The sequence below is a fragment of the Penaeus vannamei genome, chromosome 30 (assembly GCF_042767895.1).
Source record: "Penaeus vannamei isolate JL-2024 chromosome 30, ASM4276789v1, whole genome shotgun sequence".
NCBI classification, from domain to species: Eukaryota; Metazoa; Arthropoda; class Malacostraca; order Decapoda; family Penaeidae; genus Penaeus; species Penaeus vannamei.
In genome coordinates, this window is record NC_091578.1 from 31,547,806 (window position 1) to 31,568,258 (window position 20,453).

General features: G+C 47.4%; 1 protein-coding gene across 3 annotated transcripts in view; it reads right to left on the reverse strand.

Moving 5' to 3' along the window:
* Positions 1-20,453, reverse strand: part of unc-5 — a 663,232-nt gene that overhangs the window by 73,008 nt on the left and 569,771 nt on the right. For all 3 annotated transcript variants that reach the window (XM_070143506.1, XM_070143505.1, XM_070143504.1), the window contains exons 5-6: positions 6,326-6,485; positions 5,683-5,807 (exon numbers count right to left, since the gene is read on the reverse strand). In XM_070143506.1, coding sequence (XP_069999607.1) covers positions 5,683-5,807; positions 6,326-6,485 — 285 coding nt within the window. The remainder of the gene's footprint in view (positions 1-5,682; positions 5,808-6,325; positions 6,486-20,453) is intronic.

A 20,453-nucleotide genomic window follows, 5' to 3' on the forward strand; every position in this document is an offset into this window, starting at 1 on the left:
TGTGTGTGTGTGTGTGTGTGTGTGTGTGTGTGTGTGTGTTTGCGCGCGCGTGTGCGTGTGTGTACTTATTTTTCTTGAATTCATGAATATATCCTTCTTTTATCCGTGTGCACATGCGAATTCTCATGTGTACATATACGTATGCGTGCATGTGTATGCGTATGTGCGTTCGTGAGCAAAGTGGGCGCGAGGGCGTGGGCGTATGGGTGTACCCACGACCGCAGGACATAATTCATGCTTAATGACCTGTAAAATCCTCCCCCCCCCCCTTTCCTCCTCCTCCTCCTCCTCCTCCTCCTCCTCCACCTCCACCTCCACCTCCACCTCCACCTCCACCTCCACCTCCACTTCCTCCTCCACCTCCTCCTCCACCTCCACCTCCACCTCCTCCTCCACCTCCACCTCCACCTCCACCTCCTCCTCCCCCTCCACCTCCACTTCCTCCACCTCCACCTACACCTCCTCCTTCTTCTTCTTCTTCTTCTTCCTCTTCTTCTTCTTCTTCTTCTTCTTTTTCTTCTTCTCTTCTTCCTCCTCCTCCTCCTCCTCCTCCTCCTCCTCCTCCTCCCCCTCCCTCCTTATTCAGCTAAGAACAAGGTTTCTTAACCTCATATGACTAGTAATAAATACAACAAACAAGGAGAGACAGCAGAGAGCATCAGCAGCGGGCACGCTGTCAGCATCCCCCTCCTCTTAACCCTCTTCAGATCGTCAGCATTTCCCCCCGTCCTTTCACCCCCCTCTCCCCTCCCTTCTCGTCAGCACCTCCTCCACCCCCTTTGCTCGCCAGCACCTCCCCCACCCCCACACCCCTCATTTGACTCACAGGAGAGTCAGCAACTCCCCCTCTTGCACCCCCACCACACCCCAGATCGTCAGCACCTCCCCCTCCTTTCCCCTCAAGACCGCCCTACCCCTCTCTCCTCCCCCCAATACGATCTTCACTACCCACCTCTCCCCCCATACCCCAACATCCCCTCCCTCTCTTACCCCCCATACCCCAACATCACCACCCCTGCACCCCTCCCCTCCCCCTTTAGTACATAGGGAGAGGAGCACACCCAGGGATCGCTCTCTCTCCCCTCTTTAGTACATACCCAGGGGGTCGTTCTCCCTCCCTCCCCTCCTACCCCCTCCCCCTCCCCCCCGCCCCCGACGCCAAAGTTTCCTCTTCATGCTCGCTGAAAAAGCACGGGACTCGACGGAGGACACGCCAATATCCGTCAATTATCTCTCCGTTGCCTCTTCCCCCTCTTTCTCCCTCTCCCCTCTTTCTCCTCCTTCTCCCCTACCCAATCTATTCCATGAGGATGGGGGAAGGATGGAGGGAGAAACGGAGGGGAGGGGATGGGAGGGAGAGAGGAGGATAGGAAAGGATGGGAGGGATAATGAGAGAGAGAGAGAGAGAGAGAGAGAGAGAGAGAGAGAGAGAGAGAGAGAGAGAGAGAGAGAGAGAGAGAGAGAGAGAGAGAGAGAGAGAGAGAGAGAGAGAGAGAGAGAGAGAGAGAGAGAGAGAGAGAGAGAGAGAGAAAGAAAGAAAGAAAGAAAGAAAGAAAGAAAGAAAGAAAGAAAGAAAAAAAGAAAAAAAGAAAGAAAGAAAGAAAGAAAGAAAGAAAGAAAGAAAGAAAGAAAGAGAGAGAGAGAGAGAAAGAGCGACAAAGAGACAGCCAGAGCTAGATAACAAGAAACAGAGAGAAAGAACAAAGAGAGAGAAAGAAAAAAGAAAAAAAAAGAAAGAAAGAGAAATCGCGAGCGAACGACGGCAAGGGAGAGAGAGCGCGCTCGCAAAAATAAAAGCCCCCCCCCCGCTCCCACCCCCCCACCCCGACCGCCCGTGTCCCGCCGTCCCCGAGGATGGGCGGCGACTCCCCGACACGCGCCGGCACTTCGGCGGGAGGACGACTCTGCCCCCGGGGGATTCGCTGCTCAATCAGGTGCCTCGGTGACGCCGCAGACACGCACCTACTACCCCCCCCCCACCCCCTCTCCTCTACCTCCCTCCCTTCCTCCTTCCCTTCCTCCCGTGATGACCATTCCCCACTCCCCCGCGATCTGTCCCCCCCTCTCTCTCTCTCACTCTCTCTCTCTCTCTCTCTCTCTCTCTCTCTCTGTTCATCTCCTCTCCTGTTTCCTCCTCTTTCTGGGAATCCTCCTTCTTCCCCTTCCTCTATCTCTATGTTCATTTCTTCTTGGTTCTCTTGTTCTTCTTCTCATTCTTCTTCTTCCCCTTCTCCTTCTTCCTACATCTTCCCTCCCTCTTTCTCCCCCTTCCCTCCCACACAGAAACCCTTCCCCTCCGCCTACATCCACCCCCTCCTCTTCCCCCTTCCCCACATCAACCGCTCTCCCCCTCCCCCAGGCACGTAAAAGGAGCTATTCAAGTGAACACATTAGAATCGTTATCCTCCTCCCCTCCCCATCCCTCTCCTCCTCCTCCTCCCTTCCCTTCCCCTTCCCTCCCCCTTCCCTCCTCCTCCCCCTCCCTCCCCCTTCCCTCCCCATCCCCTCCTCCCCCTTCCCTCCCCATCCCCTCCTCCCATCCCTTCCCTCCCCTCCTCCTCCCCTCCCCCATCCCTACCTCCCTTCCCTCTCCATCCCCTCCCCATCCCCTCCTCCTACACCATCCCCTCCCCTTCCCCTCCCCATCCCCTCCTCCTCCTCCCCCCTTCCCCTTCCCTTAACGACTCCGTTCTAAAACTCCCTGGCAATCGGGGATATTAAAACCCATTACGCATATTTCGCTAACGACCGGGGCATCCAATCGGGGTCATTCGAGGTCAAGGTGATTTTTTAAAAAAAGGTCGAATAAGCAGGTGGTTTGTATTTTTTTCTTCTCTCCTTCTCTGTTTATTCTGGTAATTTCAAGTATTGAGGAGGATGAGGAGGGGAGGAAGAGGAGGGGGATGAGGAGGAACAGGGGGGGAAGAGGAGGTGGAGGGGGAGGAGGAGGAGGGGGGGGGGAGGAGGAGGATGGGAGAAAGAGGTGGAAGAAGGAAGGGGGAGGGGGAAGAAGAGGAGGAGGAGCAGGTGAAAAGAGTGGGAGGAGAAAAGAGAATGGCAGAGCAGAAGAAAGTGAAGTAAAAGATGAAGAAAATAATAAGAAGAGAAAAAATAATTACAATAAAAGGAAGAAATAGAAACAGAAGAAGAAAACCGAGAGAACACAACAATACCAGAAACCAAAAACAACAAGCTTCAGAAGAGGATTAGCAGACAGCAGAAAAGAAGGAGAGCAGAAGAGTAGATAAGAGACGAGCAGCAGGAAAGCAGAAGATCGAAAGAGCAGACAGCAGGAAAGCAGAAGAGTAGATAAGAGACAAGCAGCAGGAAAGCAGAAGATCAGGAGAGCAGACAGCAGGAAAGCAGGAGAGCAGAAAAGTAGGAGAGCAGGGGAGCAGAAGAGTAGATAAGAGACGAGCAGGAGAGAAGGAAAGCAGGAAAGCAGGGGAGCAGAAGAGTAGATAAGAGACAAGCAGCAGGAAAGCAGAAAATCAGGAGAGCAGACAGCAGGAAAGCAGAAGAGCAGAAGAGTAGGAGAGCAGGAGAACAGAAGAGTAGATAGGAGACGAGCAAGAGAGCCGAAGAATAGATAGGAGACGAGCAGCAGGAAAGCAGAAGATCGGGACAGCAGACAGCAGGAAAGCAGAAGATCGGGACAGCAGACAGCAGGAAAGCAGACGAGTAGATAAGAGACAAGCAACACGAAAGCAGATCGGGAGAGCAGACAGCAGGAAAGCAGAAGAGCAGAAGAGTAGATAGGAGACGAGCAGGTAGTCCTACAAGGAGGCGTCGGGGCGTGAGCGAACTCCTCCCGATATATCAGGAGCTGACGGCCTAACAACGGGCATGAATGACAGTAGTTAATGTGTGCTGACAGCGACGTTGGAGTGTGTGAGAGACAGGGAGAGAAGGAGGGAGAGAGGGAGAAGGGGAGAGAGGGAGAGGGGGAGAAGGGGAGAGATAGAGGGAGAAGGGAAGGAGGAGAAGGAGAGAGGGAGAGGGGAGGGAGGGAGAGAGAAAAAAAATAGATAGATAGAAAATAGAGAGAGAGAGAGAGAGAGAGAGAGAGAGAGAGAAAAGAAAAAGACAAAGAAATGATCTTGAGGCGTGTCATCTCATGTCCTCACCCCATGTACCTCTTCAAGGCGTGAAAACTGCTTCCGTGACTTCCCACGCCCTCACTCCTCCTCATTCCTTGCCCCAAGCCCTCACTTCTCATTCTTCCTCACGTATCGCCTCACTCCCTCACTCCTTACTCACCCTCGCCTTACGCGCCCACTCCTCGTCATTTCTCCACACTCCTCGCCTCACTCTCACACCCCCTCATTCCTCATTACCTCTCACCTCATTCTCCCTCACCTTCCCTCATTTCTCCTCACGCCCTCCCTTCCCCTCATTCCTCTTCACACCCACCCTCTCCCCCATTCTCCCTCACACCCTCCCCTCCCCTCATTCCCCCTCACGCCCTCCCCTCCCTATCCCCCCCACGCCCTCCCTTCCCCATCATTCCTCCTCACGCCCCAAACAACATTCTTCCCCATAATCACCGCATTCCCCAACCCAGAAAACACCTCAAACGCCCCTTTTTTTATCATTCTCTCCAACCTCCTAAATTAGCGTACAACCGCCCTTATTCCTTTTTTTCATTCTTCGTTGTATTCATCTCCCTTTGTTGGTGCTGACGGCTGACATTTTTTTTTTCTTCTCTTGTTGCTGACCCGCTGACGTGACTATTGTTCGCTGACACTTCTTGGTTTTCGGGACACCCACTTGGATGGCGGCGCTTTTGGGTCGGGTGTCGGGAACTCGCCTCGGGGGATAGGGGTGTGTAATCGTGAGTTAACGCCCACTGACCCACGCATTCCCCTATCCATTCACCCATCCACCTATCCATTTACATACCCGCCCACCCACCTATCCATTCATCCGCCCATCCACCTATCCATTCACCCACCCATTTATCCATTTACTTACCCACCCACCTATCCATTCACACCACCCATCCACCTATCCATTCACCCACCCATCTATCCATTCACCCACCCATCCACCTATCCATTCACCCACCCATCTATCCATTTACCTACCCCCACCCACTTATCTATTCACAAACCCATCTATCCATTCACTCACCCACCTATCTATTCACCCACCCATCTATCCATTCAACCACCCACCCATCTATCCATTCACCCATCCAACCCACCCACCCACCTATCCATTCACACGCCCACCCACTCACCTACCTATCCACCTGTACCCACTTCCCACCCTAGTACCCACCCCACCCACTCGCACTCCCCTTCTTTAATACCCACCCTACACACTTCTCCACTTAATACCCACCTACCCACCCACAAAATAAAATCCACAAAAATAGTACGAAAACAACCTATCTATATTTCTATACCACCCTCTATTTATATAAAAAAATAAATGAATAAAAAACACAAATATCTATATTTCACTCTCTATCTCGCTCTATTTATACAAAAATAAATAAAAATTACACAATCTATATTTCCCTCTCTATCTCGCTCTATTTATAAAAAAAAAAATAATAATAAAAAAATACACAAATATCTATATTTCCATCTCTATGACAAGTAAAAAAATAAATAAATAAATAAAAAATACACGAAGCCAAAATGGTACGGAATCGAACAGAAATCCAACACTCACCGTAGACCTTGAGCCTGGCCGTCTCCGAAACCCTCTTGGCGGCCACGTTCTCGGCGACGCAGGTGTAGTTAGCCGAGTTCTCCGGGCGAGCTGACAGGATGAGCAAGGATCCCTCTGAAGATATCCTGCGGGAGAGACGAACGGGTGAAGGATTAAGGATGAAAGGATATTCGAAGGAGAGTGGGAAGGTTGTAGAGGGATTTGTTAGGACAGAACGAATTAATGAGTGAGTAATTCATTAATTAATTAACTGAACAATTAATGGAATGAGTAACACAAACGAGAAAAATAAAGACAAAAATAACATCAATGATAATGGTAAAAATATTAATAATTCTACAAATGATCATAGCAATAAAAATAACGAGAAAAAATAACATCAAAGATAATAGTAAATATAACATCAATAATTCTACAAATAATAATAACAATAACGAGAAAAAACATCAATGATAACAGTAAAAATAACATCAATAATTCTACCAATAATGATAACAATGACAATAAATATTATATCAACAAAAAAACGACATAAAAAAATACACTAACAAAAAACACAATACCAACACCCCCACCACCCCTCCCCCTCCCCCACCCCCAACTACCCCCACCCTAAAAAAAAAAAAAAAAAAAAATAACTTACTTGTAACTCGGGTTGTCCTCGAGGCTGATGGGCACGTTGTTCTTGAGCCAAGTGGTCGCTGGAGGGGGGCGGCCGTCGGGAGGGAGGCACCGCAGCTCCACGTGCTTCCCGAGGGGCACCGACTGCGAGTAAGGAGGCTCCTCGAAGTATCGCCGAAGGTCTGAGGGGAAAAAAGAGGGGAAAAGGGAGGGTGAGATTTGGTTGTGAGGGAGAGAGAATTTGTGAGAAAATAAATGAGATTTAGTTTTGAATAATTTTGAGAAAATGAGTGAGATTTGGTTGTGAGGGAGAGAGAATTTTGAGAAAATGAGTGAGGTTTGGTTTTGAGGGAGAGAGAATTTTGAGAAAATGAGTGAGGTTTGGTTGTGAGGGAGAGAGAATTTTGAGAAAATGAGTGAGATTTAGTTTTGAATAATTTGGAGAAAATGAGTGAGATTTGGTTTTGAGGGAGAGAGAATTTTGAGAGAAAATGAGTGAGATTTAGTTTTGAGTAATTTGGAGAAAATGAGTGAGATTTAGTTTTGAGGGAGAGAGAATTTGAGAGAAAATGAGTGAGATTTAGTTTTGAATAATTTGGAGAAAATGAGTGAGATTTGGTTGTGAGGGAGAGAAAACTGAGAGAAAATGAATGAGATGGTTGTGAGGGAAAGTGAATTTGGAGAAAATGAGATTTGGTTGTGAGGGAGAGTGAATTTGGAGAAAATTAATGAGATTTGGTTTTGAGGGAGAGTGAATTTTGAGAAAATGAGTGAGATTTGGTTGAGAGGGAGAGAAAACTGAGAGAAAATGAATGAGATTTGGTTGTGAGGGAGAGAAAACTGAGAGAAAATGAATGAGATTTGGTTTTGAGAGAAATGAGAACCGAAAAAAAAAATGAATGAGATCTGAGTGCAATGAGGAAAAAACTATTTCGAAAAATAGAACTTCATTCGGGAGAAAGAATGAATCTAAATCAATACATAAAAAAGACACAACAAAACATAATTTCCAAAACAGGAAAGCAAGGAAAGATATTTCAATGGAAAAAAAATACAGTTGAATTTTCCCATAAATGACAATCAAATTTATATTTCTTGCGTAATAAAGTAATTAAGACATTCAAAACGAGTAAATATGGAGATAAAACCACAATGATATCAACATAGGAGCTCAAATTAATAAATGTAACACCACGTGACTGATAATACGAAACACATGCAAAGATCAGATTACTTAAATGACCACGCGAACCTCCTCAATCATAAAAAAGGAAAAAACAAAGAAGAAAACAAGAAAAAAAGAAGAAAAGAGAAGAAGACAAGAAAAAACAAAGAAGAAAAGAGAAGAAAACTTAAGAAGAAAAGAGAAGAAGACTTAAGAATAAACAAAGAAGAAAAGAGGAGACTTAAGAAAAAACAAAGAAGACAAGAAAAAACAAAGAAGAACAGAGAAGGCAAGACAAAACAAAGAAGAAAAGAGAAGAAGAGTTAAGAAAAAACAAAGAAGAAAAGAGAAGACAAGAAAAACAAAGAAGAAAAGAGAAGACAAGAAAAAACAAAGAAGAAAAGAGAAGAAAAGAAAAAAACAAAGAAGAAAAGAGAAGAAGACAAGAAAAAACAAAGAAGAAAAGAGAAGAAGACTTAATAAAAAACAAAGAAGAAAAGAGAAGAAGAAAACAAAGAAAAAGAGAAGAAGACAAGAAAAACAAAGAAAAGAGAAGACTTAAGAAAAAAACAAAGAAGAAAGAGAAGAAGACAATAAAAAACAAAGAAGAAAAGAGAAGAAAACTTAAGAAAAAAACAAAGAAGAAAAGAGAAAAAGACTTAAGAAAAAACAAAGAAGAAAAGAGAAGAAGACTTAAGAAAAAAACAAAGAAGAAAAGAGAAGAAGACTTAAGAAAAAACAAAGAAGAAAAGAGAAGAAGACAAGAAAAAACAAAGAAGAAAGGAGAAGACAAGAAAAACAAATAAGAAAAGAAAAGAAGAAAAAACAAAGAAGAAAAGAGAAGAATTAAGAAAAAACAAAGAAAAGAAAAGACTTAAGAAAAAACAAAGAAAAGAGAAGAAGACAAGAAAAAAACAAAGAAGAAAAGAGAAGAAGACAAGAAAAAACAAAGAAGAAAAAGAGAAGAAGACTTAAGAAAAAAACAAAGAAGAAAAAAAAGAAAACAGAAAAATAAAAACCTGCAAAGCAAAAAATATTTAAAATTCGCGCCGCCACGCAACACGCATCTATCACAGCGCAAACCTCTCGTCATTTGTTTATGTTGAGTTTATGTGCGCGTAACAGTAACAAATCTCCGAATAAACAGTGTTGCAGAAAGGAGGAGGAGGAGGAGGAGGAGGAGGAGGAGGAGGAGGAAGGGAGGGAGGGAGGGGAGGGCGGGAGGGAGGGAGGGAGGGAGGGAGGGGAGGGAGGGGGAGCGGGGGAGGGAGGGAGGGAGGAGGAGGAGGGAGGAGGAGGAGGAGGAGGAGGAGGAGGGAGGGAGGGAGGGAAGGAAGGGGAGGGGAGGGAAGGGGAGGAGGAAAAGGAGGGAGGGAGGGAGGGAGGGAGGGAAGAGGAGGGAGTCGGAGGAGGAGGGAGGGAGGAGGGAGGGGAGGAGGGGAGGGAGGGAGGGGAGTCGGAGCCGTGACGTCCATGCTGAGACACGGACGGACGTGTTTTATGCACCGCTGTTCTGTTGACGGACTTTTGTTCGCTTAAGCATGGGTCTTCCAGTCTATCTTAGGCTATCTTTTTTTTTTTCTTTCTCTTTTTCTCTCTCTCTCTCTCTCTCTCTCTCTCTCTCTCTCTCTCTCTCTCTCTCTCTCTCTCTCTCTCTCTCTCCCTCTCTCTCTCTCACACCTTCCCATCCACTCTCTCCCTTTCCCTCCTTCATTTCCATCCCTTCGTCTCCACCGTCACCTCCTTATCCCTCCACCCGTCCTACCCCCTCTTACATCCTCCTCTCCCTCTCCCCCTCCCTATCCCCTATCCACCCCTCCGCCCCCATCCCCTCTCCCCTCCCCCCCATCCCCCTCCACCCTCACCTCCAAAGCAAATTGATATTCACAGAGTAAATAAGGCAGTCGAGCCTCCCCCGCACGTGATCACTCAGGCTGTGGCATTAAACTGTCGCTGGCGCACGCTGATCCGTACTTAATGAGGCTCTCCCGATGGCAACACCAACAGCTTGACGTATGGCACCGGGGAAGTTTAGGAGAGAAAAAAAAAGGTGACTACTTTTTTTTCTTTTTTAATCTCTTTCCATCGCTTTTTTCTATGCGCGAAACTTCTTATAATTCGGGATATTTGTCAAGGGATGATGCCAAAAATGAATTAAGACCCTTGGTATGAAAGGGTTATTTACGACTTGCCGGATATTAATGGGTTTAAAGAGCCTTCGAGGTGCGACAAGAGGCGCTCCGAGAATCACTCCAGGTAAAGAGAAGTGTGATTTTACTATTTTTTTTCCACGCTACTTTAGCCCTTTTAAGTTGTTGAATCGCGCCAACTCTTTCCGAAGAAGAAAAAAAATATGTCCAATCCCTTTTTTATGTTTTTATTTCCATTTATTTGCCTCCTTATTTTTGCCAAAGGCCTTCTACCACAGCCCCTTTTTTTTCCCTCTCCATGTAATAACCAGTAATCCCCCTCCCTTCATTTTGGCGTCTTAGCTCGCAAAGAAAAAGGGAGGAAGTGAGTATGGTACTTGAGGGGGCGGGGGGAAGGAGGGAGAGAAGGGGGAAGGGATAAGGGAAGGAGAAGGAGGCAGGGAAGTGGGTGGGGGAAGGGGGAAAGGATAAGGGAAGGAGAAAGAGGCAGGGGAATGGGGGACGGGGGGAGGGGGAAAGGATAAGGGAAGGAGAAGGAGGCAGGAGAAGTGGGTATGGGGCTTGGGGAATGAGATAAAGGTGGGGGAAGGGGCACATAATACGGGTATGGGGAAGGGGGAAGGGAAGTGGTAGGGGCAGAGGACAAGGAAAGGGAAGTGGTAGGGGCAGAGGACAAGGAAAGGGAAGTGGTAGGGGATGGGGAGGGGGTATGGGAAGGGGCGAGGGAGGGTTGCAGGAGGCTCCAGTAATCACATCAAGAGTGACAGGGCCTGACAAGGGGTCATGTCCTTGCACAGGCTTTCCGTCGGGCAGTTAGTTGCACGAGGTCTCTGACGGCGTCGACGCCCTCGTCTTCCCCACCTACTCCTCCTCCTCATTATTCACTCCCTTCTCTTCTCCTCTCCTTTCCTTTCCCCCTCTCCATTCTCCTCCTACTCCTCCTCCTGATTATTCACTCCCGTCTCTTCTCCTCTCCTTTCCCTTCCCTTTCTCTACTCTCCTCCTCATTATTCACTCACTTCTCTTCCCCTCCCTATTCTCCTTTCCCTTCCCTTTCTCTACTCTCCTCCTCCTCATTATTCACTCCCATCTCTCCTCCTCCCAATTCACTTTCCCTTCCCTCTCCCTACTCACCTCTCCTCTTCCCTCCTCCCTACTCCTCGTGCCCTCTTCTCCTTTCCATTCCCTCTCTCCATTCTCCTCTCTTCTCCCCTCCTCCCTACGCCTCGCCCCCTCTACCCCTCCCTGCAGCCGCCCACGCCCATAGAAGTTAGACCCCCGCGTGTGTTTGTCAAGCGCGGCCGCCCACTTCGCCAAAAACTCTTCAACTTCCCAGCATGACACGAGCGCTGTGACCCTGCTGGACTCCCGGGCATGTCGACGCCGTTCGGTTCTGTTCTCTCTCTTTTTTTGTCTGTCTTTCTTTTCTTTCTTTCTTTCTTTCTCTCTCTTTCTACCTGTTCCTTCTCTCTCTTTGCCTCTCTCTCTCTCTCTCTCTCTCTCTCTCTCTCTCTCTCTCTCTCTCTCTCTCTCTCTCTCTCTCTCTCTCTCTCTCTCTCTCTCTCTCTCTCTCTCTCTTTCTACCTGTTCCTTCTCTATCTTTGCCTTTCTTTCTTTATATATCTCTCTCTCTCTGTCTCTCTCTCTCTCCCTCTCTTCCTCCCTCCCTCCCTCTCTCTCTCCATTTATATACAAACCCGAGATTTTTTGCCTTTGTTTTTTTCATTCATCGGATCAGCCATCGTAAGCTGTCGCCGGAGCTCCTTCTGTGAGTGTGGGTGCGCGGGATCCTGCAGGTAGTCTAAGGAGGCGCCTCAGCCACGGGTAAAAAGCGTCGCCGATCCCCCCTCCCTTTCGCCTCCTCCTCTAACCCCTCCCCTTCCCTCTTCCCTCCCTCTTCCAACACCTCCCCTCTCCCCTCCCTCTCAATTCTAACACTTCTCCTCCCCCTCCCTCTCTCTTCCAACCCCTCCCCTCTCTCTTCTAACACTTCTCCTCCCCTTCCTAGCTCTTCCAACCCCTTCCCTTCCCTCTCCCTCTCTTTCAACCCCTCCTCCAATCCCTACCCTTCCCCAATCCCTCTTCCCTCCTCCTACCCCTCTCCTTCCCCTCATCCCCCTCCCTCTCTCTTCCAACACCTCCCCTTCCCCCATCTATATTCCCTCCTCCAACCCTTTCCCTCCCCCTCCCTCTCTTCGAACCCCTCCCCTACCCTCTCTCTCTCTTCCAATCCCTCCCCTTCCCCTTCCCTATCTTCCAACCCCTCCCTCCCCTCTCCCTCTCTTCCAACCCCTCCCCTTCCCCCTCTCCCTCTCTCCCAACCCCTCCCCTCCCCCTCCTCCCGTATGGGCGTAAGCTGCCGCCACCGCCGCCGCCGCCGCCCCTGTCATCCCCGCCCGTCACTCCACGGGCCACGTCGCGAGACATGTCGTGTACAGGTGTCACAGAGCGATGCGGCCGCCGACATGCAAATGAGGCACGAGACTCCCGCTGCCATTAGCTTACTGCTCCCGCACCCTCCCCCGCTCCCCTCTTCTACCCCTTCCCCTCTTCTTCACACTCCTCGTCCTCTCCTTTCACCCTTTTCTTCCTTTTCCCTACTTGCCTTTCTTCTTCCTCCTTCTCATCTCCCTTATGCCTTCTCTTCATCCTCTTTTCCCCTTCCCTTAAACTCCCTGTTCCCCTCTTCCCCCTTATCTCTCCTCTCCTCGCCCTCCCTCATCCAAATTCCCCCTCTCACCCCCTCTTCTCACCCTCCCTCTCCCCTTTTATCCCCTCTCCTCGTCTTTGGCCTCCCCCTTCCTCCTACCTGCTCCCTCTCCCCGTCCACCCTCGCCCCCTCCCACCTCTCGCTCCCTCTTCCCCATCCCCACCTCTCACTCCCTCTCCCCCTCCCACCTCCATCCCCATCCCCCTCTCCTCGCTCCCTTCCCCCTCCCCCTCTCATCCCACCCCCATTCCCCCTCCCTCCACCCTCTCTCCCTCAATCCTCCCCCTCCCTCCTCCGAATCTGTCAGTGCCAACACCCCTCGAATCAGCGCGCGCCGCGTCCTTGCCAATTTATCACTACCTAATTACTCCGCGACGGATCATAAATCATCAACGTACATTTCACAAAAAAAAAGAAAAAAAAAGATGAACAAAAAATAGACAAATAAATAGGTAAATAAATATAAGAAAACATAGAGAAAGCCATCAACATACATTTAATAAAAAAAAAATATATATATAATAGACAAATAGATAAGTAAAGAAAAAAAAAAAAAAAAGAGAATGCCATCAACATACATTTCACATAAAATATAATGAATGAACAAAAATAGACAAAAATAGACAAAAAATAATAAATAATAAATAAATAAATATAAGAAAAAAATTGAGAAATACAAAACATCGCCTCGACCTCTGACAAATAAACAAACAAACATAATAATAAATAAACGAAAAAAGGACAAAAATCCAAACCTCGACATTTAAACCATCTTTAATAAATAAATGTATAAAATAAATAAATAAAATAAACACACAGACAAACATACAAACAAATAAAAATAAATAACAAATAAATAAATAAGATACATAAATAAACACAAGCATACAAACAAACAAATAAAAATAAATAAATAAAACCCCGACAGACCGAAATAAAAATGACAAAAACCAAAACCTCGACATCTAAACCATCCACAATAAATAAATAAAATAAACACCCAGAAAAACAAAAAAACAAATAAAAAACAAATAAATAAAACCCCGACAGACCGACATAAAAAGGACAAAACCCCAAACCTCGACATCTAAACCATCCACAATAAATAAATAAATGAAACAAATAAATAAGCATACCAACAAACAAATAAAAAAAATAAAACAAATAAACAAACAAACAAACACAAAAACAAACAAACAAAACCCCGACAGACCGAAATAAAAAGGACAAAAACCTTTTCTTCTTCTTTTTCTTCAATCCCTCCTTCTATCCCGCCTGACAGCCAGTCTATCCCCCGCGCCACATCGACCTCCCGAGGAATCTATCAATTGCATAATCTTGCAACACCAGCCGATCCAGGGAGAAAGAGGGAGATTGCATGCAGGTGTGGCTCGTCTCCGCCCTGATACTATCTTCGTCGACCGTCCTCCCTTATAGCCTCTCCCTGACCTCTCCTCCTCCCTTCCTCCCTTCCTCTCTCCTTTCACCACTTCCTGATTTTTCTTCCTTTTCTGGCTCCTCTCCTTCTCTCTTCCTCCCTCCCTTCTTTCGCCCCTTCCTGATTTTTCTTCCTTTTCCTGGCTCTTCTCCTTCTCTCTTCCTCCCTCCTTTCACCCCTTCCTGATTTTTTTCCCTTTTCCTGGCTCCTCTCCTTCTCTCTTCCTCTGCCTCCTCCTTTCTCTCTGTATCTTTCCTTGACTTCTATCTTCCTCTCCCTTCCTTCTCTCTTCCTCCTCCCTTCTCTGTCTATATCTTTCCCTGACCTCTCCTTTCCTCCCTTCCTTCCCTTCCCTTTCCTTCTTCTTTCCCTTCCCTTCTCTCTTCTCCCTCCCTTCCCTCCCTCTCTTCCCTATAAATTTAAGGTAATTCCTCATTCACCCCCAACACTCCTCTCCCTTCCTCTCCTCCTCATCTTCCAAACTAAAAATATATATATATATATATATATATATATATATATATATATATATATATATATATATATATATATATATAAAGCAAAGAAGAAGTAGAAGAAAAATAAAAATAAAAATAAAAAGAATTAGAAGAAACATCAAAATCAAAACTAAAAGAAGAATATGAAGAAGGAAATATCAAAATCAAAGCAAAAGACGACGAAGATGAAGAATAAGAATAAAAATCAAAATCAAAATATAAGAACAACAAGAACGCAATACAACAAAACAAAACAGAACAAAAAACAAAAGACCATCTACACGCCATTCCCACAACCTCCCCTTGCCCCCTCCCTCCCCCCTCTCCCCCCACCCTTCCCTCCCTCCCTCCCTCCCCTCCCCCCCTCCCGCCCCACCCTCCCTCCCATCCCTCCCGCCCGCCAGCTCTCCGCGCGACACCGACCGAGTAATATGGGCGTCACAAATTAACCACAAAAAAAAAAACACTCAGCAACCACAAGCGAGGGCGTGGTTGCGGCGCCGTCCCTCGATCCCCGTTTCGTAAGCCCAGGAACAGGTGACATCCGGTAGCGGAGGAGATAGGCCTAGGTATTAAGAGTAAATGAGGCTTTTTTTTTCTTTTTTTTTTTTTTGAATGGGGTATGGAGGAGGAGGAGGAGTGGGGGGAGATTAGGGTGGGTTGTGATTGTGTCTGATTGACTGACTGTTCAGGTCTTTCTCTCTCTCTATTTCTCTATTTCTCTCTCTCTCTCTCTCTCTCTCTCTCTCTCTCCCCCCACCTCTCTCACTCTCTCCCTTCCTCTCCCTCCCCCCTCTCTCTCTCTCTCTCTCCCTTCCTCTTCCACCCCCTCTTTCTCTCTCTCTCTCTCTCTCTGAATTATCTCCCAAATCCCATTTTCTTTCAAAACAGGAAACGAGCGAGCGAAGGGGGGACTCAACAAAAAAATCACTTAGGAATTAATGTACACAAGTCATTAAGGAAAAGCCATCCATCAAAACGGGTAGCGGAACCGGGGCTGTAAGCAGGTGCGTGTGTGTGTGTGGGGAGTAATAACCCTTCTCATGCGCACACACATACACACACACATACGTGCATACATACACACACACACACACACACACACACACACACACACACACGCACACACACACATACGTACATACATACATACATACACACAGACACACTCACGTTCCTCCCCCTGCCTAATTATCCATTCCTTTAATGACCCGCCTTCTCTTCACTTATCCACTCCGGACATTAAAATGCGTGGATATATGGCTAAGATCTCCCTCCCTCCCTCCCTGCCTCCCCTCCCCTACCACTATCTCACCTGCCTCTCCCTCTCCTTCTCTCTCTCCCTCTCCTTCCCCGCCCCTACCATTATCTCACCTTTTCTCTCCCTCTCCCTCTCCCTCCTTCCCCTCCCCCTACCACTATCTCATGTGCCTCTCCCTCTCCTTCTCCTCCCCTACCACTAACTCAACATCCCTCTCCCCCCCCCTCCCTCTCTCTCTCTCCCTCTTCTTCCCTTTCTCCTCCCCTATCACTATCTCAACATCCCTCTCCCTCTCCCCCTCCCTCTCTCTCTCCCACTCCTTCTCCTTCTCCTCCCCTACCACTATCTCAACATCCCTCTCACTCCCTCTCCCTCTCCTTCCCCTTCTCCTCTCCTACCACTATCTCAGCATCCCTCTCCCTCTCCCCTCCCCCTCTCTCTCCCTCTTCTTCCCCTTCTCCTCCCCTACCACTATCTCAACATCCCTCTCCTTCTCCCTCCCTCTCCCCCTCCCTCTCCCCCCCCTACCACTATCTCAACATCCCTCTCCTTCTCCCCCTCCCCCTCTCTCCTCCCTCCTCTTCCCCTTCTCCTCCCCTACCACTATTTCAACATCCCTCTCCCTCTCCCTCTTCTTCCCGTTCTCCTCCCCTACCACTATTTCAACATCCCTCTCCCTCTCCTTCCCCTTTTTCCCTCCTACCACTATCTCAGCATCCCTCTCCTTCTCCCTCCCTCTCCCTCTCCCCCTCCCTCCCCTAAGCGAAGTACGACCCAGGGCACTGGAATTGATCTTCACAAAAGATTTCATTTACCTTTCAGTACTTTTTTATTTCATTTTTTCATTGAGTGTAGATTCGTCTGCCAGGGCAAGAGAGAGAGGAGGAGGAGGAGGAGAGAAGAAAGAAAAGCAGAAAAAGAGAGAGGAGCGATAAAGAGAGGAGAAAGAGAAACTGAGAAGACAGAGCAACAAAGAAATGAGAGAGAGAAAAAAAGAAAAAGGGGAGAAAGAAAAATAGAAAGAGAGATAAAAACGAAAGAGAAAGAAGAGAAACAAACAGAAAATTAGACATAACAAAAATAGAAAAAGAAAGACAGAGGAGAAAGAAACAAGACAAATATAAAGAGATAATAATAAAAAAGAGACAGAAGACAGACAACCAGAGCATCGAAAGAAAGAGAGAGAAGAGAAATAAACTGACAAACGAAAGACAAAAAGATAATAACACAAAGAAAAAGACTAGAACCAAACAAACAACGAGAATATAAACAAACAGACAGAACCAAGCACCACCCCAGCCCGTCCCCTCTCCCGCGCGTGACGTCACCGCCGTCCGAAGGGTCAAGCCCCGCGCTAGATAAAGTCCGCGCCATAAAAATCGTTCGGCTTCGGCTTCGGCAAACACAGCATATTAGCACAGCGTCCGGGCGAGCGGAGGCGCAGCTGAGGCTCATGGCCCCGACGCCCGTAAATTGGCGCAAAACCAGCGGCGATAAACTGCAGGGACGCGGGCGGGCCTCCCTGTCGACGGGCGGTGGGCGGTGGGCGGGCGGGTGGGCGGTGGGCGGCCACGAGTCGCGAGGGGGAGCGAGTTGGGAAGGTGTGCGCTTGTTTAAGGATGTGCGTGTGTGTGTACATGTACATATATATACATACATACATACCTATATATAAACACACACACATATATGTGTGTGTGTGTGTGTGTGTGTGTGTGTGTGTGTGTGTGTGTGTGTGTGTGTGTGTGTGTGTGTGTGTGTGTGTGTGTGTGTGTGTGTGTGTGTGTGTGTGTGTGTGTATGTGAAATAATAACGACAACAATAATAATAAAAAATAGTAACGATAACAGTAATGATGATAATAATAATATTTGATAAAAGTTGATAATAATAATAATAATAATAATAATAATAATAATAATAATAATAACAACAATAACAACAATGATAATAATGAAAATAATGACAACAACAACAAAACTAACGACAACAAAAACGATCAAAAAATACTCCCCCAAAAATTCAAAATCGGCGCGAATTAGATTATCAATATCAATTCTCTCGCCCTGCATCGTGACACATAAATATTTCAATAATTTTTTTTTTCCCCTCAACCCTTTTAAAGCTGACGTCATTATCGCGTCTGTCTCGGCTCGGCGGGGTGAAGGAGGAGGGGGCTAGGGAGGGGGAGGCGAGGATGGGGGAATTTGGAAGGAAATGAGAAGAAATGGAGGAGGAAGAGGAGGAGGAAGAGGAAAAGGGAAAGGGGGAGGTGAGATATGAGGGAGGAGGAAGAGGAGAAGGAGGAGGGAAGAAGGATAGGGGGAGGGAGAGGAGGGAGAGGAGGTAGAGGAGGAAAATGAAGAGGGGAGAAATGAGGGAGGGGGAGGAGGAAAAGAAGGAGGAGAGAAATAGGAGGAGGAAAAGGAAGAGGAAGAGGAAGAGGAGGAGAAAGAGGTGGAAGAAGTAAAAGAAACGGAGGCTGAGAAAAAGATGACGAAGAAAAAAGGGAAAGAGGAGGAAGAAATGAAACAGGAGAGAGAGAAAAACAACAACAGAAAACAAAAATAAAAAAGAAAAGGAGACAAAACAGAAGAAATAGGTAAACGAAAAACGACTAAGAAAAAGAAAAAAGAAAAGAAAAAAAGCCAATGTCTAGGCAGAGCAATTAAGGCGTCAGGAACCTGCAGGTGAAGATGCTGATAAAAAGGTGAATCAGGTAATCTGTCAATCAGCTGTCACTCACCGTCAGGCCGCCTTGTTATTCTCTTTCTTCCTCCCCTTTCTCCCTCTTTCTGCCTCTCCTGGCCCATACCCCTCTCGTATGACCCCCTGCCCTGTCCCCTCTCATACTCCACACCCCTCTCATCTGACCCCCTGCCCTACCCCCTCCCTATACCCCAATAACCCTCATTTGTGACCCCCTACCCCTCTCTTTTGATCCCCTCCCCTCCCCATATCCCCCACCCCTGTCTTGTGACCCCCTACCCAAATCCTATACCCCAATACCCCTCTCGACCCCACTACACTTGCCCATACCCCAATGTCCCTCTCCCCCTCCCCCTACCCCAAACTATACCCCCTACTCCATACCAACCATATAAAAAATTGAACTTATCTATCCCCTCCACTTATCCACCCCCACTTACAACCACCCCACCCCACCCCCATGAGCACCAAAACACGCCCATATCTCCCCAAACCCAATGATGACCTCCCCCTGACCGCCCTCTCTCCCTCTCCCTCTCTCTCTCCTCCTCCTCCGCCCTCTCCCTCCCTCTCCTTCCCCCTCTCCCTCTCCTTCCCCCTCCCCCTCCTCTCCCTCCCTCCCTCTCCTTCTCCTTCCCTCCCTCCTTCTCCTCCCTCCCTCCTTCTCCCCCTCCCTCTCCTTCCCCTCCCCCTCCCTCTCCCTCCCTCCCTCCCTCTCCTTCCCCCTCTCCCTCCCTCCGTCTCCCTCTTTCGTCAACCTATCTTGCAATCTCAACTCGGCGGCCGCAACCCTCAGTCACTTTCCATGTTCCTGAGAGTCGATCAATTTGCCCCAGTGCCGAATTTGGGGTAGGGAGGGGGGTAGGAAGGGTAGGGTGAGGGGTAGAGAGAGATAGGGAGGGACAGGGGGTAGGGGGAAGAAGGGGTAGGAGGGAGGAGGAGGGAGGATAAGGAGTAGGAGAGTGGGAGAGTGAGGTGTGACCCTTGGCCCCCCTTTAGCTTGCCTTAATAATAATAATAATAATAATAATAATAATAATAATAATAATAATAATAATAATAATAATGATGATAATAATACCCTGTTTTTTTTCTTCCTTCGGTCTTCCTTTTTTTTTTACTTTTGTCTGTCTCTTCCCCCCTATCTCCCTCTCCCTCCCTGCAAAAGAGGCACACACACAATGGCAAAACACGAGAGCAGAAAATAACAGAGAGAGAGAGAGAGAGAGAGAGAGAGAGAGAGAGAGAGAGAGAGAGAGAGAGAGAGAGAGAGAGAGAGAGAGAGAGAGATAGAGAGAGAGAGAGAGAGAGAGAGATAAAGAACAAGAAAGCGAAATGCAAAGCGAACGAGCAAGAGACAAAGAAAGAAAAAGAAGAATAAGAAAAGGGAAAGAAAGAGGAAGAGAGAAAAAGATATTTATAAGTCTTAGGCATGAGGACGACCCCGTATTCTAAAAGTAACAACACACAGGAAGAAGACCCCGCGTTAAGACGGAAGTTCGAATGACAACAAAGGGGAGAAGAAAGGGGAATGAGAAGGGGAGGTGAAGAGGGAGGATAAGAGGAGGAAGTGAAGGGAGAGGAGGGGGTAGAGAAGAGAAGAGAGGAGAAGGGAAGGGATGGGAGGAGAAGGGAGGGGAAAGGAGGGGGTAGAGAAGAGAAGAGAGGAGAAGGGAAGGGAGGGGAGGAGAAGGGAGGGAAAGGAGGGGGTAGAGAAGAGAAGAGAGGAGAAGGGGAGGGATGGGAGGAGAAGGGATGAGAAGGGAGGGAAAAGGAAGGGTAGAGAAGGAAAGGAGCGGAGCGAACTGAAGAAGAGAGGAGAAGGGGGAAAACGAAGGGAAGAGAAGGGGAAAGGAGGAAGGGGTAGGAAAAAGAAGGGGAAAGAGGCAAGTAGAAGGGGAAAGGGGGAACGGGAAGGGAAGAGAATGGTAGCGTAAAAAGGAAAAGAAGAGAAGAGAAGAAACAGGAAAAGTCAAGGTTCATGGTTAGTCTTCTTCCTCTGTTACTGAAACCGAAATAAACCCCAAATATTGAAAATTCTGACAACAAATACGATCTGTAATACACAATGCAGCAAGGCAAATGAAGGTTTTAAAAAGCGAGCACACGAAATACGGCAAGAACAAGCTTACAAAAAAGGAGAAATTTACTTGCTAGCTTATAAAAAAATAATAAATCGAGTGAAACAATTAAATCTATAAATACATATATAAAAAAACA